Source organism: Astyanax mexicanus, chromosome 15 (genome assembly GCF_023375975.1).
Source record: "Astyanax mexicanus isolate ESR-SI-001 chromosome 15, AstMex3_surface, whole genome shotgun sequence".
NCBI classification, from domain to species: domain Eukaryota; kingdom Metazoa; phylum Chordata; class Actinopteri; order Characiformes; family Acestrorhamphidae; genus Astyanax; species Astyanax mexicanus.
Window position 1 is genome coordinate 7,476,385 of NC_064422.1, and position 27,941 is coordinate 7,504,325.

A 27,941-nucleotide genomic window follows, 5' to 3' on the forward strand; every position below is an offset into this window, starting at 1 on the left:
ACAGCGGGGTCAGGCCGGTGTGGGGCTGGGGGTGGGATGCAGCCCAGTGCATCACACACATACACACACACACACACACACACACACACACCCACCCACACACACTGAAACCAGACGGGGTCAGGGTTGCCAGGTCAACCTAAAACACCCCAATCTCTAAGGTTTTCACAGACGTTTAAAGCGAATAGAATAAAAATTGCAAAGGAATTACTAGAATCTACTTTCGTTTCATTTTAAAGTCTAATTTATATTAATCTTGAAACATGTTGTTTATAACTGCATTATTATTACTACAGCTATTAGTATTACTAATAATAATAGTATATTTTATATTATCAATAATATTGTAAGATCTGATTTTTTTTTTCTTTTGTAACAATTCATTTGCTCCGGCGAGTGTCATTGAATCACCACATACAGCATACAGTTATTATTATTTGAATTATTTTAAAACATTTTATGCAACAAAAAAAAAAATAATGCCATTATGGAAGCCCATCTCTGCTAGCTAATATAATAAATAATCCAGCATGTGTTTGTTTTCTCATCATAAGATAAATTGCTTAATGAATTAAGTAAATAATTGTCAAATAGTATAACTTTATTTTGAGATATATAGATATTATTTTGAGATATTAGGTCGATATTATTTTAAGATAATAGATCATTATTTTGCACATTATGTCATGATGTTTAGTTCCTTAATTATGTTTAGAAACTAAGTCATTATTTTAAGATATTAGGTCATTGTTTTAAGATATTAGGTCATTATTTTAAGATACTGTGTCATTATTTTGAGATAATAAGTGTCTTAACATCTGAAGATGTTTTTGCTGACTAAGTATCTCAAAATAAATAAATAATTACATAGCAATTTACTTAATAATGAAAAAATACATGCTGCTGTTTTATTGTTTTTGGGCTTCCACGTGTAGTAAAGGTTTTTAGGAGGTCGCGGTAAATTGTAAAAGTTGCCACAAAGACGCATCGTTCGATTTTTTTACCCGCGACAATAATAAAAAAAAAGCCCAATTTGGCGGAAAAACCGGAAACCTGGCAACTCGTGTTGTTGGATAATGAATGCAGAGCCATCCCAGCGATTCGTTCCACAGAGACTGCTGCTCTCTCTCTATCTGTCTGTGTTTATCTCTCTTACTCTCTTTCGCTCCCTCTCTCTGTCTTTCTCTCACATATTCTCTCTCTCCGTTTATCTCTCTCTCTCTCTCTCTCTCTCTCTCTCTCTCCCTCTCTCTGTGTCTTTCTTTCTCTCACACATTCTCTCTTTCTCTTTCTCAGCCGCACGAGGACAGTCACACGCGGATAAACACACACTGCATAACTCATCATTTCACCCTTACCGAGTTATCAGCTCCCCAATTCAACATTTACTGCCATAATCGCACAACACCCACAGGCGCGCGACCAATGGGGAGTTTTTGTTTTGGCGCGAGCTCATGAATTAATAATGAGGAGAGATTAGAATATTAACAAGGGGCAAAACGCACCTGTGTCCCTCTGAGACAGAGGGGGAGGGTAATATGTGAGCTGCTTTATTGTGAGGCTGGTTGCTATCATCACACTGTGGTTGTCATGGACGCCAAGACAAAAATAAATTACATAGTACAATATAAATAAAACACACCGTTTTGACCGTTTATTTTTATTGCTATTCTATAAATCTGTTATGCTAATGTCTAGCACCATCATACATTTCAGGACTGATGACTGACAATGCGCCAGATCTCTTTAAAATATATAATATTTCATGAGAGCACATTTAGCTTTAATTACAGCTCACATTCGTTGTGAAATTTTTCCCACAAGCTTTTGCAACGTCACAACATTTATTTCTGTCCAGAGCTGCATTAACTTCTCCCCATGATTTTGTATTGATGATGGGAAAATTTGGGCCATTGCACAAGTATTCTCCAGCAAATTCCAAAGATTCTCAATGGGGTTAAGGTCTGGAACCTTTAGTGGCAATCTCTTTGTGAACATGATGACCTCATACTCCCTGAATCTGCTCCAGAGTCTAATCTTTTTGCTCTCTAGCAAATTAAAGCAGTCCCTTTATTTTGTGAGTGTGGCAAAGCTCTTACTTTCACTACTAAACATATCCCTAGAGTTCTAGTGTTTCCTTCTACCATTTGATTTTACCAAACATTTAAGTGATAGCCGATCACCATCATTCAATATGCTTTCCACATTCCTACCTCAAAGATAATATTTAACCAAATAATAACCTTTTATGGTTTGGTTGTAGGTATATATATATATTTTTTTTCCTGGTGATTAATTCACCTATTTATGTATGTGAAGCACATTGATCTGCATTTTAAAGGAATGCAATGTGATATATAAACATTTTGCTTGTTTTTAATGTAATAAATATGTATTACTTATTAAATAAGAGTCTGTTTGACAGTATGACTAATATGGTAAGTGTGGCAGCTTTGGAGATCACTGTGACTGTATAGACTGTGCTTTGTTCAGCCTATTTGTCTGAAAACAGTTAAGTTTCTGTCTCTTCATCTTGAACATTTTTCAGTATAAGAGACTGGCTGTTCTAGTTTAACAAAATATGCTTTTCAGACATTCTCCTGCTCCTCCTCTCCATCTCAGATTTAATTCTGAGATAAAAGAAAGGCTTTATGGTGAAAAGAATGCCAGAGAACTGAGTTTCAAAGCTTTGATTAGGTCTGCTTTGCTAAAACAATAATTTTTGTCATATGTAGAAAAGGAGTACATTTTCAGAATAAACTACATATAAACTGATTAATTTTAGACACACTCTAGCGCACCCACTGGTTTTCTGATGTTCTCATTTCCTCAACACAGAACAGCATTATATGTTAACAAAGACATATTCACACTTTTATCACAATAAATAGAAAAAGACAATGAAACACAGAGAACTCTGTAAAGATTAAAAGTAGAAATCTTTTATTTTGAGAATTTACAGATGAAGCCAGAGAGTGGTGATTACTGTTTCCTACACCTTCAAAAGACTTATGGAATCTGGAGAAAACTGGTTTCACAAATTTTGCATTTGCTTAGATAAATTTAAGTAACTTCAACTCGGTTTCAAGACTTAAATGTTATATAGAGTAAAAAAGTGAACTTCAGTCAATCCTTTTTTTTTTGTAAACTTTACTTCATTTATTTTTGCTGAATCAATCCTTTCTTTTAGTAAACTTTACTTAATTTCTGCATACAATCTTAACTTATTACAAATACTTAATTTATACAATATTACTCAAATAATTTATGATACATAATATATTATAATTCCTGAAATGTTAATATTTTTAGTTAAAACACACATATTACACTGTCTCAACACATGAATGGCATGTAATACATTTTTTAGTATACTAAAAATAATGAATTACATGCCATACATGTGTTGAGACAGTGTGACTTGGTCTGTTTACAAAATAAATCTTTACGATTATGTAAATATTTGAATGTGTGTTTTAACTAAAAATATTTACATTTCAATAATATTGTATGAATGAATTAATTGTAATTAGGTAATATTGTATGCAGAAGGATGCATCATCCTCTCCTGTAGCACAGTTGAACCTGGCTGTGAGGGCACTGCAGAGCCAGAAATTACATCAATAAAAGTGTTTTTAAAGGTTAGGAAATGTTTATTATATTAATATTTTAATGTTATAAGTCTCAGTTTCAGCAGTGAAGAGAAGAATTAGAGGTCAGACAGTTGAAGTGCAGTAATTAATGGGAAAATAAAAAAGCAGCATGTCTGGACCGTACAGCACTGGAATTTAAAAGCTTTTATATGTTTTCGGTTGTTGTTCAGTGTTGAGAAAAAAACATCTGTATGGAAATTATTAATCAATTATAAACTCTGATTTTGTTCAATCCCTTCCTAAAAACCCATTCATATAATACTCATTCGGGAGAGAGTAATCTGGGAATAAGTGTAGATCTGTAACTCATAGCCCCTTCTAGACTGTAGGTGGGAATCTGATCCGGATGATATGTACTGCACGCAGACGCGACTTGGTGACGTCCTTACTGTGCGCGAGCACGTTTTCCCGCCCCCGGCGGCGCGTAAACACAGGCGCGAGGAAACATGACTGAAGGCGGGCTGGATCTGGTGAAGGTGGTTATAATAACTGTATAATTATTATTCATCATAGAAAACATGTTACCGTACCTGTAAACGCTTAGTCTTTCTATCTAATACCTGAATCGCCTTTATAGAGTAATAATGCCTGTTCTGTTCCTCACTATTTCTGTTCATCCATATGTGCTGCTTATCAGCACTGCGCATGCTCTGACTTAGGTTTATTCAATGTTTTTAAGTGTTTTTTTTAAAATAATAATTATGAATAGAATAATGTCTCTGTGTGCATTATACAATCTGACCTGGATGTTGATTTAAATAACCTAGAAAGATTAAGTGAGTAAATAAAATGAGTGATAAAGTGAGTTAGGTTAATATGTTGCTTTTATCCAATCAAAATAGCCTACATTCAAATAGTTTAGACAGGTTTACCTTGTAATCTTATATACCTAATAATATAGCTTAGATCACAACACCGTGTCTGCATTAAACCGCTGGATAAAGATCAATGTACAGTACCAGTCATTCAATTGTTGATTAATACTGAAGTCATTCAGACTATCCAAATGTGTTAAACAAACTAAAAATACTCTGTATAGCATTTAGGCACTTATCTGGGTGCTGTTAACTTGCGGTTTCTGAAGCTGGTAACTTATCCTGTACATTAGAGGTAAAGCTTGTTCCTTCTTTCCTGGGGCAACAGACAAGAAAGTCAAGTAAATAACTCTTGACAAGTTTAGCACAGCTGACTGTGATAATGCCAAGATGGTGCCTACTTTGAAGAATCTAAGAAATTAAACATATTGTGGTTTGTTTACTACTTAATTTAGGGTGTGTCCAAACTTTTGACTGGTACTGTACCTGGGTAGGTGACTAACAAACTGCTTAGGTCACACCTCTGTCCTATTTTTTTTGTTGTTGTTGTGTAGCCTTGTTTCAACTTTAATTAAGGTTTGCTTGAAGGTTTTATACTTTCTATATGTATAGACAAATCTGACCTAAAACTTAATCCAACTTTCTAAAAAGTTCTAAAAGCAGATAAGACGAACCAAGGAAAAAAAACATGCAAAATATTAGATTTGGTCATTTATTTGTTAAAAATGCTGTGAGTGACAAATATGTGAACCTTTGCTTTCATTTTCTGGTGTGACTCTCTTTGGGACCAATAACTGTAACAAAGTGTTTCTGAGTAGTCTTGAGCGCCTTTTATTTTAGAGCATTCCTCTGTAAAAAAAAAGTTTCTGCTGTTATATTATTGGGTTTCTTCCTCTAATTTCCATTAGCATTTTTGGTAAAACTACTTGTATGCTTAGGGACATTGTCTTGCTGCATGATCCACATTCTCTTGCGATTCAGCTCACAGACAGATATCCTAATATTTTCCTGCAGACAAGGATGATTTTAGGATCAGAGGTTTAGAACAAACCCCAAGTTAATAACTTAAGTATCTACCCAACTAAAAGTGCTTTAGATTCAAATCAGACACACAAACCTATTATGTACTGGGATAGGTGTGTTACTTTCATTTTAAGCATCTTTTTCACAGTTATGTAGATAAAACTACTGGGCACAAAAACACATTTTACATTACACATTTTTAGCTGCATTCTCCGTTATCTGGTTTTATTTAAGTAGCTGAGTGCAGAAAGTTTTTTTTTTAACTTTATTCTTTCACCTGAACCTGAACCTGCTCCTTACTTTAGAAAAACAGCCAAATATCCATGACTGACTGTGTGACCACACACATTTACACAGGATGTATCAGAATCACCTGTTTCATCATATCTTCTGCTGTTCTGTAACATTAATTAGCTGATACTCAGACAAAGTCTAATATTTCACTTGTGTATTTTTTGTATGTCATTATTTTTGGCACTATAAAGGTCCTTTGCATTCATTCATACAGTTAGTTTATAGTCATGAGCTGAAGTTTTTGTGACTTAAGCTCATGACTATACTCTGGTTAGATCCCAGAGTGAAAATCATGGTTCACCTTCATATTTTGCACCAGTGCAGTGTTACTGCAGCCTCCAACAGCCTGTGTTAAATTTCCTGTGCTTTGCTGATGTGGACTTCTAGTAGCTGACCTAATGTCATTTAGTCAGTCCCTGCAAAGATGACAAAGCACTTTAGCTCTCTGAAGGTTTAAACAGCCTTGAAACTCACTGTCTGTCTGTTCGTTGTGCCTGTTTCATTATATTTGATCATGGTATCATTATCATTATCATATGATTTAAATTTTAAATTTAATACATAATGTAGATGAAACCATTTATGCTGGTGTTGTCTGATGTTTGTGTAGTAATGCTATTGCCCCAGACCTGATGTATTAAAATTATTCCGTAGGTGCACGTAGGCGGTGGATATGACTCGGATTTCAGTGATGATGAAGCAGGAGGGGAAACGTCCCAACAAGGACAAAAGAGGTGATTCTTTCTTTGTACAGCTAAATGCAAAATTAAGCCAATAGACTGGAATCGACTGGTAATACACAAAGAAACACTATTGCAACAAATAAAACCTTTATGGTACATGTCAACTTTGCCCAGTACCACATATGTGTCCCACAATGCTTTTGAAGACAGATGAAAGAAGACAAAAGTGGAACTGTTCAGCTCAAATACAAAAAAAAGGATGTTTTGCAACCCAAACATATTTTACACATTCAAGATTCAAGATTTTTATTGTCATGTCACAGAGTACAGGTGTACATGTAAGCAAAAGAATTGGGTGCAGATTCCCACCAATGTGCAGAGAATAATATTTACAAGAAGAGTAATAAAATACAATATAGTATAAAATAAGACATACAGGCAGCTTTACAGTATAAATACAACACAACAGAACAAATATTGCACAGATGTAGATATGCAGATATCTAGAGTGTGTGTGTGGAAGTGAGGAAATAGTCCAATAGGTGACAGAATAACTATGAGGGAAAAGTCTGATACTTTTATGGGAAAGTCTGATAGATGCAGTGTAAAGTAAAGTGCAGGGTGCAGAGTTTGTATGGGTGTGAGTGGGGAGGGTTGGGCAGAACACTGTTCTACTGGCTGTTCCACAGCCTGGTCGCCTAGGGGAAGAAGCTGCCTTGGAACCGGCTGGTTCTGGTCTTCAAGCTTATCAGCCGCCTTTCACTCGGCAGCTGTGAGAACAGAGAGTGGCTTGGATGGGACGGGTCCTTCATGATCCTTCTGGATTTCCTCAGGCAGCGGTTGGTGTATAAATCCAAAAGGTTTGGCTGCTGAACCCCAGTAATTTACTGCGCTGTACGCACTACCCTCTGCAACCTCTGCAGGGATTTCTGCTCCAGAGCAGTACAGTTCCCGTACCAGGTGGTGATGCTGCCAGTTAGAATGCCTTTCACAGTGCAGGTGTAGAAAGTCCTGAGGATGCTGGGGTTCAGACCAAACCTCCTCACCCATCTGAGGAAGTACAGGCGTTGGATACTTTAAATGTACGTAAATATTTTGAGGCAATTTATTCGTAAGTAATGTTTACTTAAAAAGCTATTATGCCTAAATTTTTAGTTAATTAACTTGTTTTTTGTTATATCGGTTGCTTTGCACATTGAATAAAATAGATTTGTATTTAGTCTTTTTTATGACTTAATATTCAAAATACTTTATAAAATTAAATGGAGAAAGAAAATGCTACAGATTGAACATTGTAACAGTATAACACACAGCCAACACAGAGTAATCATCTTGCTCTTACAGCCTACAACATACCACATTTTATTAGCTTTTCATATTAAAAGTCCATATAATCCAACCTAGACAGATGTCAACAGTCACACACATGGACACGCAGCACTGCCTGTTGACAGCATGCAAAATTTACATTATATTACATTAAAACAATAAAGAGAATATAGGTCAAATAACATTATACTACATCAACACAAAATATAGGTAATTGTCATATTACTTTTGTTAGTGTTAAATTACTTGCTCGCGCACCTTCACAGCATGAACGAACAGGTCAGTATCTTCTGCTGAGAAGTGCAGAAGCACTGCGCCTTTTAAATAGCAATCTGCCAAAGTCAGAGCACACCTGGCTACTAAAGGGAATGGCAAGTGACTCATTGATGAGTTTATTTCATGTTACGCTCAAAACACACCCATGATGAATTAAGATATCGTTATAATAGCAAAGACACAAAAATCTGCCTGCCTGCCTAAAAAATGCTAAAATATGGCCCATTATGTTGAAGGTCATTGTCTTGTCCGTCTGCACAGTGACTGTTGAAATGTATTTTATTGTTATTAGAAGCATCAGATTTCAGTGTGCTGGAAATATCAACTGTTACACAAAGATCTAAATCTTTATTTTTTGTTGTTTAGGAAGCGTGAAGATGACCTCATGCAGAAGCAATTCCGGAAAGGTCCGGCTAAGGTTGCCCACAGAAGTCTGGCTGCAGATGAATTAGACAGGTAAAGGCACAATAACACTGTTCATAAATAGTTGTGGGTCGAAGGATTCATGCATTGCTTTTATTCTTTTCACTAGAACTATAAGGCGAACGTACAGAATAAAACAAAAGAAAACCATTTGGCTTAATGTCACTGAAATGTTTGAAAGATTTGTTTCGTGTAATTTGACGTATTTCATTTTTGTTTGCGTTTTGCTGACTCCACTCTCAGCTCAAATTTGAAAAATACAAAAAAAATTGGAGGGGTAGTTTAGGAGTTGAACCAGAGAGGGTGCTGCAGAGGTGGAAATTACCACAATAAAAGTATTTTTTAAAGATTAGGAAAGGTTTATAAAAATGTTAAGCAGATCTTGTATGTTTCATCGCTTCAAAAGAACACATTGCAGCTATTAATGAAAACAAAATGGTTAAGTGTTTAGTGGCTCTTTAAGAAAGAATTATACAGACGTATAAGGGTACTTAAATCATAATTTGAGTCAATTCAGCCTGATAACCTACTGCTGTATTATATATTCTCTTACAGAGAGGAGGCCAGGAACAGACGTCATCACTTCCTGTCTATGAATGCTGTATCCTTGCAGATAGTTTACTAATGATTCACAGGTTTTCAGTGTCTTAGTTTCTGTTTACACAACAGATTTCCATATAAAAAACTGAATGTGTGGCATGTGCTAGTGTTGGGGTTAATTGTGATAAGGGGAATTAATGTGAATGGGAATTGGGTAATTGGCCTCCAGCCTGATGAGAAAATTTGTAAAGTTAAACAAAAAAATAATTAATGCCAGTTCTGAGAGGTTAATCTGATTAATTTGATTAATCAAATTGAGATTTTACAATATTACATACAGAGAGCAGCCAGAGGGCTTTAGACTTATGCTTTTGTGTCAGAAAGTTGATGACATTGTGAGTCTTTAAAAATAGGTAAATTAAAATTTTGGATTCTTTTTTTTTTTACATTGGTATACACTAGGGATGTAAAACGCATCATGACATGATGCATCACAATAGAAAAATTGTGCGTTGTGGGAACAGACGATTCAGAGAGAAGGAGATAATAATAAAAGTATGGATGTTAATAGAGAAATTAAGGAGTACAGTAGTTTGTTTAAGCTAAAAATAGAACTTATAAATCAATAAATTGTACTTATAAATACAAATATTTATTCTTGGAGCATTTATATTTATATATTTTTTATTAAGATCAACATTTGTTTTAAATATTGTGAGAAAATTAATTAAATGTATCTACAAATAAAAAAAACAATAAATCTTTTTCAGTTTCTTGTCTTTTTCAGTTATGTAAGAACAAATCTAAATTACATATATCATTGCTTATATATTTTAAAAAGCAAGATTTTTTTTAAATACAATATTGCTCAGATGACCAGTGTAATGTATATACTGAGCTGGTTTTTATATGTTGGTGATCTGTTTTTTTGTGTATTATGCAGTATTACATATTAAGTATATAATAGAAAGTTACACATTATAATAGGCTTTGCTTTACAAACAGGAATGGGTTTTCAGATTGTCTTACCTGGTATTTAAGTTTAAGTAAATGTGAGTTTATTTTTCATTAAGGTAGTGATAATTATACCACAAGAACAACAATAATAAGCATTATTTGTTTGACATTAAAAAAAAAATCTGTTTAGAAAAGATAAAATGAAGAAAAAAATTAAGGAGAAGCTAATTTAGTGTTATATTAGATATTACATAAAGTTCTTTAGCTGCTATAGAAGAAAAAAAGACCAGAGAGCAGAGTGAACAGCCGCTGTTTGAGTCGCCTTGGACTCGGAAGGATATATCTGACCGGGACGCGCCGATATCATCGTTGCAAATCTGGAACAACATCTTGATTTGAACATTTTCACCACTCCTTATATTCATGCTGTGATATGCCTGATTAATCTTGTCATTACTGTGTTTGACTGTTTAATCCTTGACATGAAATCTTCAGTTTGACAGACATAAGAAGTTCATTAGTGATTATATACTGTACTATGGAGGAACTCTTGCAGACCTGAAGAGATGCACGTGAGTATTCACCTCTTCACTTCCTCAGCTCAGCCACTCTGTATGTTAAATCTGTTCTGTTTCCTGAATCTGCTCTGTATGATCTGGATTCAGAGCTAAAGATAAGAACGATCTGGATGTGGTGAAAGAAAACCACCGCTTTCTGTGGAGAGATGAGGACGAGGAGGATATGACATGGTAGTTGATTTTATTTTTTATAACCAAGTTGATTTGTATTTGAGTTGTTTAAACTCTTACTGTATATATAAATATGATTGGTTTGTAGGGAAAAGGAACTTGCAAAGAAGTATTACGATAAGCTCTTCAAGGAGTACTGCATAGCTGACCTCAGCAGATACAAGGAGAATAAGGTATGTGCTCTTCCTACCACTAAAGACTCTTATTTAGATTTTAGATCAGAGCCCGAGTTTGATTTAAACTCAACATTTTTTAGCAAGTAGAGCGTTAAAACTGAGCTTTTTAAAAACTTTTTTTTTTTTTTTTTAATTTGGGGGTTTTTGAATGAGTGAAATCTGTTCAGAATGATGTTTATTAACATTGCAACACTGAAGAAGCATAGACCTATTATTTAAGAAAAATATTTATGAGGAACAGATCTCTCAGAAAGATTAAAACACAAACAATATGAACTATGATTCACAGGCCTGAACATCGGTAGGAATGATGTCTGAACAACTTTCCTCTAATCTAATATAATTTAACATGCTTTAAGGATATAAAATACTAAATCTAAACAAACAAACTTTTATATTGAGCTTATTGTTTAAGTACAAAAGTGCAAAAATAGCAATGCGGCTATGCACTGCACAATCATTTAACACAAATAGCCCGACAACAATAACATAATTTTACTGACTTTCCTCTACTCTACTCTCAAATATTATTATAATATATAATACTCTAATATAATTAACAATGTTTGAGAACAAACAATTTTTTAAGCATTTGGCCTAAGTGGGAAAACACACACTGCACAGTTCCAGAGCGGCGTGATTGTAAAATTCTAATTTCTGCAACTTCAAAAAAAAAAAAAAACCACTTTCATTTGTTACTTTGCTATATTTTGATTATTTATATAAAATAAAAATAGCATTAAAACAGATGCCTACATCACAGGCCATTTTCTTGAGCCCGACTCGACCCAGCCAGAGGAAAGTGGTGGGAAACCTCAGCCCAGGCAGAGAATCTAAACTCTGCTCACTTTTAGGTTAAAAAAATAAAAATTCTAACACTTTCTATTGTCTGTTTTGTAGTTTGGATTCAGGTGGCGTATAGAAACAGAAGTAGTATCAGGAAAAGGTAAGTTAAACTTTTAAACTTATTTAAAAGCCCATAATAATACGCAGTTTCTCCTCAAAGTTTTTTTCCTACAAAGTAAATGAATACTGAGTTGATCCAAACTATGTAGGAACACACAAGAAATCATGTAGTAACTTAAAAGTGAAGCATTTAGGTGGCTGTTAACTTATGGTTTCTGAGGCTGGGAACTCTGAAGAACTTATTCTGTGCAACAGAGGTAACTCTTAGTCTTCTTTCCTGATGAGAGCCAATTTCATTCAGTTTCATCTCTTACAGTTAGACCTAAATATCTTAACTGTTCCAATAAAATAACACTTCACTTCCCATACATCAAACATTTTCCTGTAAAAAAACTTTTGTTATTTTTGTATTTTAGTGTTTAGCTTCAGTAATGTTGCTAGACTGGCTAATGTGTGTTAAGGCCACTAGATGGTGGTAGAGTTTTAGATTCTGTGCAGGTGTAACAAAAACACATAACAGATTATCTGATTTCACAATTAACTGGCTTAATTAATAATGCTGTACTGTTGCTCTATAGAGAAGAGATTTCCGTGCCCTGTGGAGATTATATGCTTTTAGAGATTTAAAATATTTAGTTTTTCAGATTCTTCTTATTTCAAAAATGAAAAATAAAAAATACAAAAAATAGGGGGGAAACAAAACAAACAATCATTTAAATTTGTATGACTTTTATTTCATTGCAGACAGTATGAACCCAATATATTATATGTTTAGTCTGCAGTAATAAAGCTGTAACTTTAGTAAAGCAAATTGGGGGGCAAGTCTTAAGTCTTATCCGGACATGATTAGTTTCACAGGGGGACGTCTGTGAAAAATATTTCACACTTCTACTCTGTTAAACTCTTGCATCTGGACTGCAGTTGAAAAAAACAGCAGGATCATTGAGTTTTTAGGATTTCTCTGTCACATGACATTGCGTTCAGTAGCTCCTCCATTTCCACTCGCTGTTGTGTTTTTACATGGATCTCCATGGAAATGCACACCCAAAGTGTAGTTACGGTGTGCGGCAGTGGACAAATAGCTATTTTATTAAACATGAAGTGATGAAACTCAGAGATGTGGGTCTGGACGGGACTAAAATTACCGGAGGACCACGGAGTTCAGCGAAAAAGAGCAGGTAATTCTGTAATTTTCCCAGAGGACGCCTGAGAAAAACACATACATGGTCGTTCCGTACAGGAATAAAATCACAGCTGCCTCTGGCACTGATGGTGCCTTGACTACTGTGTGCAAGGCATCATGAAAGACTGGTGGAGGAGAACATGCCAAGATGCATGAAAACTGTTATTAAAAAACAAAAAATATTGATTTCTGAACTCTTACAACTTTATAAATATGAACTTGTTAAAAGCTCTGCTTCTTTTTTGTTATTTCAGCAAAATTTCTCATTTTCTGTGAATAAATGCTCTAAATTACAATATTTTAATTTGAAATTTGGGAGAAATGTTGATCTTAGTTTATAAAATAAATAACAATGTTCATTTTACTCAAACATATACCTATAAATAGCAAAATCAGAGAAACTGATTCAAAAACTGGAGTGGTCTCTTAATTTTTTTCAATTATGTTTTTTTTCTTAGTTTTTGTGTTGTTCCAATACACACAAAGTAAATAAAGATGTGTATAACAAAACATGTAATTGCAATATTTTTCAGGGAAAATGCTTCATTTCCTGGAAATATTTTTGCCATTTGCCACTTTCTGCCATGACTGTATTGCAATATTGTTATATTGTGCCATCCCTAGAAGATGGCTTATCTTAAACCAGTTTGAATAGTGACAGCTGATTGATTTAACTTATGAAAAACGTTTATAAGAATTTAGAATTTTAATCTCTTCAGCTTCTGGACCTCCTGGGTTGCAGCCACTGCTGAATGTGTGTGCCAACTGCACCATCTGCCATCAGCCATCACCTGCTCTTTTAGCTTTATTAAACTAGGGCAAGACATGGCATGGCACGACATGCACTACAGCGCCCTCCATAATTATTGCCCCCCCTTGGTTAAGAAGTGTTCTTTGGCTTCTAATAAATTATTGTTTTTTAATATAATATAGGACAACAATGCAAAAAAAAGAAAACACTTTAATTCGAGTGCCTTTATTTGTTGGAAAAGAAATCACACATTAAGAAATATTCTTTTAAATAAAATAATGTATGCCACAATTTTTGGCACCCCTGGTGTTAGTTCTTTGTACAAACTTCTTTTGCCAAAAAGACAGCAATTAATCCTCTCCTATATCTCTTTACAAGATGGGAGAATACAGAAAGAGGGATCTTTCACCATTCCTCTTTTCACAAACACTCTAAATCAGGGGTGTCCAAACTTTTTTGTTGGGGGCCAGAAGGAGAAATATATTTGAAGTCACGGGCCACAGACTCTGTAATAAAACAAATAATGAAATATACCACTTTAAATAATACATTTTCCTGATTACTTTCATTTACACACCATTTTACTTGACTTACTATCTTTATACTCCACTTTTAGACTCTTTGGCCCGTTTTTTCTGCGCTACAACTGAGCACTCTCTCCTCTTTTAGACTCTTTGGCCCGTTTTTCTGCGTTACAACTTCACCCTCTCCGCTTTTAGACTCTTTGACCCGTTTTTCTAAGCTTAAACTAAGCACTCTCTCCGCTTTTAGACTCTTTGGCCCGTTTTTCTAAGCTTAAACTGCGCACTCTCTCCGCTTTTAGACTCTTTGGCCCGTTTTTCTGCGCTAGAAATGCGCACTCTCTCCGCTTTTAGACTCTTTGGCCTGTTTTTCTGCGCTAAAACTGCGCACTCTCTCCGCTTTTAGACTCTTTGGCCCGTTTTTTTGCGCTACAACTGCACACTCTCTCCGCTTTTAGACTCTTTGGCCCGTTTTTCTGCGCTTCAACTTCACCCTCTCCGCTTTTAGACTCTTTGGCCTTTTTCTGCGCTACAACTGAGCACCCTCTCAGCTTTTAGACTCTTTGCCCCGCTCTTTGCTTAAACTTCACTCTCGCCACTTTTAGACTCTTTGACCCGTTCCAGAATCCTGGGTCTTCTCCTATACACTATCCTCTTCAGCTCACCCCTGAGCTTTTCTATTGGGTTGAGGTCTGGGGGGTGGGATGGCCATGGGAGGAGCTTGATTTTGAGACTTGTGAACCATATTTGAATAGATTTGGCTTTCTTGCTGAAAGATCCAGTGATGACCCATCTTCAGCGAGTTCATGATGTTATGTATCCTTACAAGTTTCCCACGTCCTTTGGATATTTTTTTTAATGGTATTTTGAATCCACTTTATAAACTACAGTAGAAATTACATACATTTATAATAAACACATTTATTTCTGAGACATTGTTACGGGTGCCAATGAAATGTTTCAGATTGACTGACCTTTATTTTTTAAAGTATTTTTTTTCCTTTACTTAGTTGAGTAGTTCTTGCCATGATATGAATTACACCCTTACTCAAATAGATCTATTCACTGTATACCTGTAACTCTACCTCTATTTTCACTACTTTACAACTGATTCTCTCAAACACCAACATTAAAAGACAAGAAATTCAAGCAATTCATTTTTGATGAGTTCAGCACAGCTGTTAACTGAAAGCCTGAATTCCAGGTGACTCTAATTTTTATAAAGCTTTATAAAGAGGTGCTACTTTAAAAAATCTAAAATATAAAACATATTTTGGTTTGTTTAACACTTAACACTTTTTTTGTTTACTAAATAATTCTAGATGTTTTTTTTTCATAGTTTGGATGACTTTAGTATTAATCCACAAAGCAGAACATTGTAAAATAGTGGGAAAACTACTGAACACATTGTGTAGGGTGTGTTTTATGTTTCTGTTTCTTTCTGAACATTAGGGAGTTCCCTTCCACTGGAAATCCTCTTGACAGTGAGGATAAGCAGCCTGGCCTAACAGGGGTTAACCCTGAGACATTTTTGCGTTTCTCTACAGGCACTTTTTGCCAGATTCGCAGGCCTTAACGACTTGAATGCGGCTCACGTGAGCTTAATCAGAGTCGCAAGTACGTCACAGCAGAGACCAGATAATTGGCCAGCACCTTAACCTGTTCGGGCAGCGTGAGGATAATGAGCAGTTAAGTCACTCTCACTCCCTGCGGATCATTTAACAACTCTTAAAGCTGACTGGTGGAGGTCACTGATATACAGTTAAGGTCAAAATTATGAGCCCCCCTTATGAAATCAAATAAAACCATAATCCTTCCAATCATATGGGCCATAACCTTAAGTCTTTATAGTTTGTGTGTGTCCACAAGAACTAAGACAACATCTGTGCAAGGTCAAATGAACATTCTTATTTGTTTGCTTCACAGAAACAAGAAAAAAGCAAAAAATGCAATGGTCAAAATTATTAGCCCTCTGACAACTAATAGTCAATTGCGTAGCCTTTCTGCTTCAAAACTGACAACAGTCTGTTCTGGTAGTTTCTTACTAAGTTGGCACATGTCTCCTGAGGGATTTTAGCCCACTCTTCCTTGGCAAATTGTTCAAGATCATGCAAATTGCTTGGTCTCCGAGCATGGACCCGAACCTTGAGCTCCCTCCACAGATTTTCAATAGGATTGAGATCAGGGCTCTGAGAGGGCCACTCCAGAACGTTGATTTTGGTGTCTTTCAAAAAGGTTTTGACCAACTTTGATGTATGCTTCGGGTCATTGTCTTGTTGGAAGACCCAGCGACGACCTAAGCCCAGACTGGAAGCAGATGTCCTAATGTTGTTCTTCAAAATATCCACATAATCCTCCTTTTTCATGGTCCCATGCACCCGAACAAGGTTTCCTGTCCCTGAAGCAGCAAAACAGCCCCACAGCATTATGCTTCCACCAGCATGCTTCACTGTGGGGACAGTATTTTTAGGGTTGAAGGCCTCGCCCTTCCTACGCCAAACAAAAGCAGCATCCATATGCCCAAACTGCTCAAGTTTGGTTTCATCAGACCAAAGGACAGACTTCCAAAACTCACTCTTATGTTTCAGATTGTCTCTGGCAAAGTTCAGTCGGGCTTTGATGTGCCGTTGTAAGAGCAAAGGAGTTTTTCTTGGACGATGACCATGAAGTCCACCACGATGTAGAGCCCTCACAACAGTCTTGCGTGAAACATCAAGTCCAGAAGTAGCAAGTTCAGAAACAATCATCTTAGCAGAGGTCCAGGGATTCTTGTTGACATCTCTGATTATTTTTCGCTGCAAAGTTTTTGAAATCTTGCGTTTTCGACCACATCCGTGTTTATTTTGAACAGACTTTGTTTCTTTGTACTTTGCGATGATGCAACGCACAGCTGTTCTAGAAACCATGAAACGCTTGGAAATGGCAGTATATCCTTCCCCCTGAAAATGAAGGTCTACTATCTTCTGTCTGAGGTCCAGACTGATTTCTTTTCTTTTTGGCATGGTGATATTGCTTCATACAAAGATTACAGAGCAACCCAAGAGTATCCCTGTCATTCAAGTAGTCAACTGATACTAACTCTGCTTCTTGGAGTCATTTAAATAAGGTTCAGTGTAATTGATTGCTCAGGTGTGTTTTCAAATCTAATTGATTGGTAGGTGTGGTTTGAAACCCAGTTAATTTGCTTTGAAAACACAAAATCACATGAGGGCTAATAATTTTGACCATCTCAGTTTTCACCAATTATTTTATTAAGAAATCTTGAATATTTATTTTATATTCCAAAGTGGACCAAAATGTGGCAGTATCCTGGATTAATAATTTACTATAGAAATTGTTATGTATATGGCAAAGAATTGCCAGTATTTTAGGGAAATAGTCAAAAGTTCTTAGGGGGCTAATAATTTTGACCTTAACTGTAAATGCCCTGTCTGTATTAGTGAGCTGTTTACCACAGTGCCTTGGAATTGCATGGATCAAAGTTCGGCAAGCAAAATGTCAACAAGCTAAAATAAATACGTCTCTTGGACACTGGTGTGTGATCAACCACGTTCCACTTTCTAAACCTAATAGACACACACACATACACAAACACAACACACACACTCAAAGCTCTGCCCCAGACCCGCTGGCACCACTTGGTTCGTTTAGCCTTGTCTAAACGTGTCGGTCTCGTGTCTCTTATCAAAATATTCAATATTTTTCTGTGTGTCTTGGACCTGGCACAGTATTACAGAGCAGCTTACAGCAAAAACAACACTACACATTTACTTTCAGCCATTTTGAGCACTGAGCACAGGTGAGGTGAGCCCTAAAGCTGACCCAGATGGTGTGCTGTGAGGAAAGCCTGGCAGAGGTGCTCTCCCGAATGACGCAGTTTCCCACAGTGGCAATCTGGAGGATCCCCGACTAAGCTTACTGGAGCTAAAGCCAGTCTGTTGTTGATCTTAGGGAAAAGGCCAAGCCAGGGGAAGGCTGAAGGGATCTCTCTTTTGCTTTCTCTCTCTCTCTCTCTCTCTCTCTCTCTTTCTCTCTCTCTCTCTTTCTCTCTCTCTTTCTCTCTCGTGGTGCATGTCTAAACACAGCACTTGTACATTGCTGACGTTTGCACTTGTGTCAACAGCATTATCAGCTATCGATTGAGGTTCATATAACTAACTTGGCTCTTGTTTATTGTTAAATTTTTTTTTTTAGGCGCTGTAGGGCAGTATTGAGTGTGCCAACCATTTTTCTGGAAGTTTCCATATTCTGAAGTGGAATTGGAGCATGATTTTGAGGCCACTACAAACTCCCATAATGCATCCTAATTTAAAAGTAAATATTGTAGCACGTTGCATGAGCTAAATGTGGACCAGGCATTTTGAGTCTTGCTGCTAAGCAAACCACCACAGTTTTTTTTGCCAAAGATATATGAAGTAATAAAGACGGAGACTTTAAAAGTAAAAGAGTTTAATCAAAAAAGTCAATTGAATAGAGGTTGAATTTTTTGTACTTAACTATTGTAAGTAGTTTATAGTAAAATGTAGTAATGAAGTACTGAAAGTAAAAGTACAATACTGTGTTATTAGTGTAGTTATTACAGAAAGCAGTGGAAAGCTCTCAGAGTAAAAGGCAGAAGGGGAGCTGCGATCTCTTCTTATAAGATCAGCTTGATCTCTTGATTCACTGAGTGATGAGGAGCTTCATCAAACCTGGTGACAGAGCAGATCATCTACCGCTCTGACTTTAGTTTAGATAATGTGGGTTTAGAATGATTTATAATATTCTTATAATTGTAACGAGTAACGATGCATCACATAAAAAAATATAATTATAAGAGTAAAAGTATTAAACTAATCCAAAATATATAATAAAGTAAAACTGGAAGTAGGAGTAAAAATAATACTCCAGTAGCTACAGATACAGCATTTTAGTACTTAAATACAGCAGTGGAGTAAAATAATACTCCAGTTGATACAGATACAGCATTTTAGTACTTAAGTACAATAGTGAAGTAAAAATAATACTCCAGTAGATACAGATACAGCATTTTAGTACTTAAATACAGTAGTGTAGTAAAAATAATACTCCAGTAGATACAGCATTTTAGTACTTAAGTACAGTAGTGTAGTAAAAATAATACTCCAGTAGATACAGATACAGTTTTTTAGTACTTAAATACAGCAGTGGAGTAAAATAATACTCCAGTAGATACAGATACAGCATTTTAGTACTTAAGTACAGTTATAAAGTAAAAATAATACTTCAGTAGAAACAGATACAATATTTTAGTACTTAAGTACAGTAGTGAAGTAAATATATTACTCCAGTAGATACAGATACAGCATTTTAGTACTTTAAATACAGCAGAGAAGATAAAATAATACTCCAGTAGATACAGATACAGTATATTAGTACTTAAGTACAGTAGTGAAGTAAAAATATTACTCCAATAGCTACAGATACAGTATTTTAGTACTTAAATACAGCAGTGAATTATTTCTACTTTGTGACTATACATATCTGTTTGTTGCCACCACATTTGTCAAAGTCGTCAGACAGCAGGTTAAGTTAATGTTAGCCCTATACTCACAAAATTAAATTAAATAAGTGCTTAACATCTGATGGCATGTTTTTTCTTTGTTGAGTGTGGAATATGGAGCTACACTAGCAATCATTTCCTCTATTTAAGTTCTCTGTTAAACTCAGTAATTCAGTATATAAAAAGGCTCTATTCTTTTTTCTAAGTAGTCTAAGTTCTAAGTGGCACATTTATCTTTGAGGACAGATCTGCACACTCTTGGTATTTTAATCTCAGTGTCTTCATGAGGGAGAGTCACCTGGAATAGTTTTCTCAGCGTCTTGAAGGAAGGAGTTCCTGGAGTTGCTGAACAATAGTTGCAACTTTTCCTTCAAGCTGATCCCATGTTAACGCTTTACACACAAAATGGAATTAAAAAAGCGTTCAGCAACTGATGGCATGTTTTTTCAGGTTGTTAAGTGTGAAATATGGAGCTACACTACCATTCCTTCAGGCTCCATTAAAGCTCTCTGTTAAACTCAGTATCTTAGTATGATAAAATATTTTAATGCAAAAAGCATTAAGACTACTCTTAGATGTTAGTAAATCTAAGAGCTCTAGTGTGCTAGAAAAAATATAAGGATTAAAAAACATAACTTATCATGATTTTACTGTTTTGTTTTACATTTTTTTCCCCCTTGTGTTGTGTGACAGGCCAGTTTTTGTGCGGGAACAAGCGCTGTGAGAAGCAGGAGGGCTTGAAGAGCTGGGAGGTGAACTTTGCTTACGTGGAGCACGGCGAGAAGAGGAACGCGCTGGTCAAACTGCGTAAGGTTGCTCTCAGATGGGCGTCCACCTAAGCTGCTACTGCCACTGCTTTTAATCCCCTCCCTCTCTCTCCTCACTGGTCCTGCAGCTAATCTAATTACCACCGACTTAAAGAGTGACCATCCGTGACCATTACTGTCTAGTGGGCAGATGTACAACAGTTTTACTACTGCTGTTCACGTATTGTCAGTGGGTTGTTCACACCTGTAGTTTGTATCTCTGGTCTGAATCAGTTAATGAGTTTGTTAAAATGCAGAGTTTTCCTCATTGGTTTGGTTCGGTTTCACATAAGAAAAACTGCAAGTGCAACAAATTGTATCACAGCAAACCACGTAAGCAGTTTCTCTGCAACCTGTTTGGGAGGCGGAGCAAAAAAGTAAATACGGAAAGAAGCTTCTGTGTTAATTCTGGCAGTTTCACATTTCTCTGGAGTAGAGACAAAGATGGCATTACTTAATAGCTGTAGTAATTATCTAGAAAAAAAAAAATAGATTAACCCCCACCTAAACAGCTGTTTAGATAAAACACGAGGAGTATATGTGATAGTTGGGTCAGATTAAGATCAAATTCTCAACATTTATTCTGCATTAAGGCTTATTCAGTGATAATGTGAAAACACCCATAAGTAATGATTACACGATTCCATCACACCTGCACACATCACACACACACTTCAGCAAGATCATAGCAGACATATGTAGTCTAGTATGAAAGTGATCCGTGCATAGACTAAAGAGAACTCCAGACAAACTCCAGTCCAACTAATCTTAAACTTTAATATATTTACATTCTACTAAAATACATTCATTTACAATCAGCATACATGCAGCTGAAACAGTGAACAGCCTAGTGCATCCCAAATTTATCAACATTAACATTTTAATATTTTGACATTATAGTCCATAGACTGTGTATAGCTGGACAGAGCATCGTCTCTCAAAAGTGAAGCCACCACAGGTCGGGCGCCCCCTGCTGTTCGGCTGCAGAAAGCTGTGTAACTCCACCCATCCCCATAGGTTTCAATGGCAAAACAGACAACTTTCAATCACGTTTTTTTCTAATATACTGTAATTCTACCTCCATTATTTAAATGCAGCAGCTAGTTTAACCTCTGCTTATAATGTTAAATTTTTATATCCCCACAGAATTCTTTTTTTAAAACGTTATTCAGCTCTATTCAAAAAAGGTGTGGTTATTGTAAAAGGGCTGGTTATGGGCGGGACCAATAACAGACCGTCAGCTCCGGTCTGCTCTGCAGTCTGTGACCGCGAGGCTGCCCTCAGGGGCGGGGTTATTTAAATGAGTAGGCTGTCTCTCCACAGTCTTTCTCCCTCTTCTGGTCTCTACTGCGCAGACTCGGATATCTGGATCACCAACATGGCGGAAGATTTTGGCTTCATTTTCATTAAATGAATGGGAACGGCGACATGGCGTCCATCTTTTTTACAGTCTCTGTCATAGTCTTTTAGAAAACTGTGTTTTGGGGAGGGGGGATAGTGCGTTGCCTAAGCTTTTGTCCTTAATGGCATTTTTTCACTACTTTTACTTTTATACTTTAAGTAGTTCTGAAACCAGTACCCTCTATATCTATATGTCTACTTACAGAGTAATGAATGGGAATTGTTTCACACCATTTTTTTTTTTTTTTTTTTTGCTGTAGCGCTGTAGTTGACATACGCATACATTATTTTGCTTCTTTTTTTTTTTTGACAATGTTCTGTAATTATGTTTTTCAATCGGAACTAAAAGAAAATTGGATCAGTAAAAACTACAGGTTGGAAAATGCCCTAAATTACATTACAAACCAAAAAAACCTTATGACCCATAAAAGGGACCCAGTGGGACCACAATCCAAACAGTTTGCTGCTTATACTATGTTCACATTACACAATTTAGCCCAAATTTTCTAGTTGCTTCTACAGAAGTATTTTAAAACCAAGTATCTATACTTCCTGTGTAATGAATGTGAATACTTTTCACACCTTTGTGCTTTATGGGCATTGTAGTTGACACACTATTTTACATGTGATTTTTTGACAATGTTCTGTATTGTTTTTTTTTGTTTTTTTTCAATCTTGCAACATTAATGACTCAAGAAACCAAATTGCATTACTGTTATGCTTGATTTCAGTGTAAATTTTGATTCTAGTCTACTTTGTTCTGTTCTGTAGGCCTCTGTCCAGAATGCTCCTTTAAACTGAACTATCATCACAAGTAAGAAGCTCTAGGTTTTTTAATTTTCCAATTGCTTTGTTCTGAAATAAGTGCTTTCACCTCTTATGTCAGAAGGGCAGCATGTTGTACCTGTTCTTACTTGCTATTTTTTGCATGTGCGTGTCTTTCAGGAGGAAAGAGGTGAAAGTTCAGAAGAAAAAGCACAGATCAAAGGAGGATAAAGGAGTCAAGCTGCAGGAGAAGGAGTCATCATCCCATTCCAAGAAACTTAAAAAGAAGAAACGCAAACACAAAAACAAAAATAAAGGTGAGGCAGTTCACAACCTGTTCAATTCACCTTATTAGTGATTTACCTTCCCATCAAACTTTTTAACTTCACTTACAGTAAGCACCTTGGCTCTGTGTATAAACCCGCATTCCGAGTGTTGAGAGAGATATGGGGATCATGTTACAGCTCCACATGGAACACATGGAATTGTTGCTCAGGGGCAGAACACTGCTAGAGGCTCACACAGGCAGATTCGTACAAGAACTGCAGTATGTTCTCTGAAAAACATCAGCTAGGAAAGGAGCATTCCAGAAGCAGTCTAGGCTTGTATTGGGTTTTTGTTGTTGTTATCTGTGAAAGTGCAGCACTTGAATTTTTGTTCATCTTAAAATCTAAGACCGTTTTTAGTACTATAGTTTATTTGCCGTTTTTATCTATTCAAATCAATCAACAGATGTAGTCAATCGTAAGTTTAAGATTTTTTATCAACCTCACTGTGATCTATAGTTCTATAAATCCGTTTTTTTTAGCTTCTCCTCCGTGGTTGAAAGGCAGCTGTTCTGTGTGTGAGAGGCTCGTAACTTTTTGTCAGAGGGCGGGGCTGCGCTCATGCAGCTGCTCTTTCTGTTTAAATGAATAGGATGTGCTGGGCTGGTGGACGGGGAGAGGATGCGTCTTTCTTGCGTGCGCGCCGCACTAACACTAAAATTTAATTTCAAGTCGCGGCCCAAAAAAAATATGGCTCTGTGGGCTGCGAGTTTGAGATCCCTGATTTAAAGTGCTCACTACAGACTACTGTCTTCCTCTGAGGATGAGCCTGCGGACCCCTAAAGAAACCCTGGTCTTATCCTCCCCTCCCTTGTGACTCACACACACACACACACTTGTGCCTTTGTCTGTATGCGCGAAGTTAAAAAAAAAAGTTAATTGAGCGGCTAAAGTAACGTGCAGTAACAAGGTGTCGGAAATGGTAACGGCGTTATAGTTACAGTCAGAGTAATAAGTTAGATTACTTGTTACTAAAAAAAAGTAACGGCGTTAGTAACGCCCTTTATTTCAACGCCGTTACTCCCATCACTGCTCTTTACTAGGGTAATGTGAGTCTGTGTTGAACAGTTTAAGCATCGACTTAATTCAAGCATCTGCCAAGGTTTCACACAAAGGAGCACCAGAGGTTAGCAAGCTACAGCAGCTTCAGCCTGTAACTGAAAGAACTAGTGAAATTAGTTGTTAGTTTGAGTAAAATGTTGCTTGATTGAAGATATTTTACTCTAAACAGGTACATTTGTCATATAATAATTATTATTTTTTTAATTAGCACCTTCAGAGACTTCACTGAGAGAACTGCTCATTTATGCTTTTTAAAAATCTTCAGCAGAAAACCCATAGATTAAAGGAATTAGCAGAAGTAGCTCACTTTGTATTATACTCAATGTCTAGTTACTGTTGTAACTGTGAGTAATGGTGGATTTCACAGCCTGTTGGAGTATTTACAGCCCTGTAAATATAATATATTATGAATGAATAGTTTTGTAACGCATTTAAGTGTTTTTTGTATATTTCTGCTCTAATAGATGAGCTTTATGGTCCTTTTTAGCCTTAGCTCATGATGTGACCTTAAGCACAGCACCAACAATAATGGTGATAATATGGAAAAAAAAAAAAAAAAAAAAAAAAAAGATTTATGTTAAATAATTAGAACTAAAAAAAAAATGTGATTCTGCCAATCACTAATTCACCTCTGCCCAAATAAAACTCACTAAGTGTAAAAACCGGAGTTAAAACTGCAGGTTTGAAAATGCCCTAAATTACATTACAAACCAAAAGACCTAATAATGCATAAAAGGGACCCTCTGGGACCACAATCCCAACAGTTTGCTGCTTACGCTCTGTTCACATTTCACAATTTAGCCCACATTTTCTATTCGCAGACTAGATGGTACCCCATTCTGAGGATTGTGGCTTGCAAGCGTATTTGTACCATCATAACATTTGAAGGGTGCCAAAAGTTTTGCACCGCAATCAATCTTATGGGAAAAAAAATTGGCATCTGGTCAAACCTCAATCTCAATCTCAAGCATACATCACGCAGTCAGACCAAACTATCTGGAGTTGGAATTGTTGAATGTTGATATATATTAAAAATGTAAAAATGATATATTAAGCAAAATTGATGAAGATGAATATATAAATTATATATAATATTTAGCTGTGCGAACATTTGAAATATAAGTTAGCAAGAGTGCATAAGCATATCTTTGTTTATTTTTGTACGTAGCATGCTATTGAATATACAGTAGTCAATGTTTAGACTTTTTATATAGTTACCAAAATGATCTGTAAATGTTAATTAGCTAATTTAGCAAGACATTTATAATTTATTAAAACACGAAGCAGCTATGGTCCACACGTTTTTAAATTTTCTTCTTCTGTCAACAGACTACTCTTCCTCAAGTTCAGAAGATTCACTGGAGTCAGGTTTGAACTTCCTTGTTTTTTTACCACCACAATTAATTATTTTATATATTTAGGCAATGCTCTACTTAAAGCTTGTTTGGATCATTGGGCAACATCCTGGCTTCACTTAAGCTTTTGTCACTGAATGCAATCAGATCCTCACATTAATGCTTCACAGTCTAGTAGAAATCTTGTCCTGGACAGTAGAGACAGTTACTCCAACAAAGGGAGGATAAACTCAATACCTTTGATTAAGGGTGGACAACATGGCCCTAAAATTATATTATGATATTAAAACGATACTCTTGGCGATATTACAAAAACTGAATTTAAAAAAATATTTTTTTTAGAATTGTATTTTTCAATACGATATGATATGGCACACCCCCAACTGAGAGATTAAAAAAATACAAAAAAAAAAGAATTTTATAAGATTTATAACAGAAGTCAATGAACCAGATTGTCATGATACTAATAATGCACTCCATATATCTCCATATATCCAGCACTGAAATAAAATAAATGATACTGGACAGATATAATCTGTCTCTAGTAAATATATAATGGGAAGTGAGAAAAATGTGAATTTTTCTTTTGCTAAAAGCAGGAAAAAATTGTACCCTGATGTGATAATTAGGGGTAGGTAATATGCCACGATATTTCAGGGTATAATATCGTTCACGATATTCAAAAATGTTGGTGATATTATTGCACATGATACGATATGGCACACCCCTACCCTTGATACCCTTGAGTTTGTACGGTCATAAAAAAAAAATCTGGAAAAGTCATGGAATTTGAACATAGCAATTTCCAGGCCGTGATAAGTTTTGGAAAAATTTAAATAACCAGAAAAGTTTGAAAAAGTCATGGAAATTGAAAATCTTTGTTTCCCTTTAGCTAGTAAAATGTCACATTTAAAGTTCTTTATTATTATTCATTTTTGTAAAAATATAGGCCTACTATACTCAGTTTTGACATGGATTTTTAGTTTTACTGGCCACGTCTCACTCATGTTTTAAAGATTGTATGGTCAGGAAATTTGCTGTGAAGGCATGGAAAAGTCATGGAAATGTATAGGTTAAAATGAGTATGAACCCTGTTGATATCAGAAGAACCACTGAATGTGCAGATGTCCCATCACTTTTGTCCATATAGTGAATCACTGAAGACTTGTGTTTTTTTTCTTTTTTCTTTTTTTGTTTTTTTAGAGTCAGAAAGTGAAAAGGAAGGTGAGGGCCCTTCTGAGTCCGAGCACTGGAAAGGCCCAGCTCCTAGTGTTGAAGAAAAGTCACGGTGAGCACACGGCCGGCACATGGCCTGACAAACACATGTACAGTACCAGTCAAAAGTTTGGACACACCTTAAGTTCAGTGTTTATATAAAAAAAAAAATATATATATATATATATATATATATATATATTAAATGAGTGAATTACTTAAATCTCTTGCCCTCTTAATGTGTTTGAGAGAATCAGTTGTAAAGTAGTGAAGAGGTAGAGTTACAGGTATACAGTGACTAGCTCTATTTGAGTAATGTTTTAAGCCATTATTATGGCAAGAGCTACTCAACTAAGTAAAGAAAAAAATACTTTAAGAAATGATGATCAGTCAGTCTGAAAAATTTCAAAAACTTCAGAATGATGATGAAACTGGCTCTCATCAGGACCACCCCAGGAAAGGAAGAGCAAGAGTTTATCAGAGTTACCAGCCTCAGAAACCACTAGTTAACAGCACCTCAGATAAGAGCACCTAAACGCTTTATTTCACAAAGGATTAATTTTAGTTTGTTTAACACTTTTAAGTTACTACATGATTCTTTATGTGTTTCTTTATAGTCTTTATGACTTCAGTATTAATTTACAATGTAGAAAAAATAAAAAAAACATTGTGTCCAAACCTTTGACCGGTACTGTATGTTAAGTAGTATGTAGTTAAGCTTATATAATAATGCATTAAACATTATCTAAACGTTGTTTGTCTCTCGTACAGGGAACAGGAGTTCGACGAGTACTTTGAGGACATGTTTCTCTGAGGACATTTGGCATGCAGCCAAATCGACTGGAAAAATAACAGACAGTGTAAATAACATGATTTGTTTAATGTGTGCGTTCACATGTTCTGTATGAGGCAATAAACGATATTATTTTCAATTTAAGACCATTTTCCACTGATTCTATTTTATTACATTAAATGATAATGTAATAAAAGTATAATAAAAATTTTGTCAACTTTTGACAGTTAAGAAAATGCTGAAAATGGTATTAAAATGTAAAAATGTTTAAACATATTTTAATTTTTTAAATAGATACATAAAAAATAAGGAATGATATGAAATGATGTAATAACCAAAGGATGGTTATTTGTTTTATCAGGTTTTAATTGTTAAAATACCATTTCCATTTTTTAACCTAAATATTTTTTTAACCCTA

General features: G+C 35.7%; 1 protein-coding gene across 1 annotated transcript; it reads left to right on the forward strand.

Moving 5' to 3' along the window:
* The first annotated feature begins 4,036 nt into the window (after nucleotides 1-4,036).
* On the forward strand, nucleotides 4,037-27,667 carry fra10ac1 (FRA10A associated CGG repeat 1). The gene is made up of 14 exons (XM_007232867.4): nucleotides 4,037-4,129; nucleotides 6,440-6,519; nucleotides 8,440-8,529; nucleotides 9,052-9,097; nucleotides 10,489-10,565; nucleotides 10,659-10,742; nucleotides 10,831-10,915; nucleotides 11,819-11,864; nucleotides 20,494-20,607; nucleotides 22,779-22,821; nucleotides 22,953-23,089; nucleotides 25,490-25,528; nucleotides 26,719-26,803; nucleotides 27,502-27,667. Exons 1-14 carry the CDS (start codon nucleotides 4,100-4,102, stop codon nucleotides 27,542-27,544), a joined length of 999 nt encoding a protein of 332 aa, XP_007232929.3. The 5' UTR covers nucleotides 4,037-4,099; the 3' UTR covers nucleotides 27,545-27,667.
* Nucleotides 27,668-27,941: the final 274 nt, after the last annotated feature.

Bases quoted from the DNA above. Each gene is read 5' to 3' on its own strand.
- fra10ac1 (XM_007232867.4), top strand. From the start codon at position 4,100: ATGACTGAAGGCGGGCTGGATCTGGTGAAG. The intron at 10,566-10,658 runs GTGAGTATTCAC...ATCTGGATTCAG, and splicing joins GCAGACCTGAAGAGATGCAC to AGCTAAAGATAAGAACGATC. The intron at 11,865-20,493 runs GTAAGTTAAACT...GTTGTGTGACAG, and splicing joins AGAAGTAGTATCAGGAAAAG to GCCAGTTTTTGTGCGGGAAC.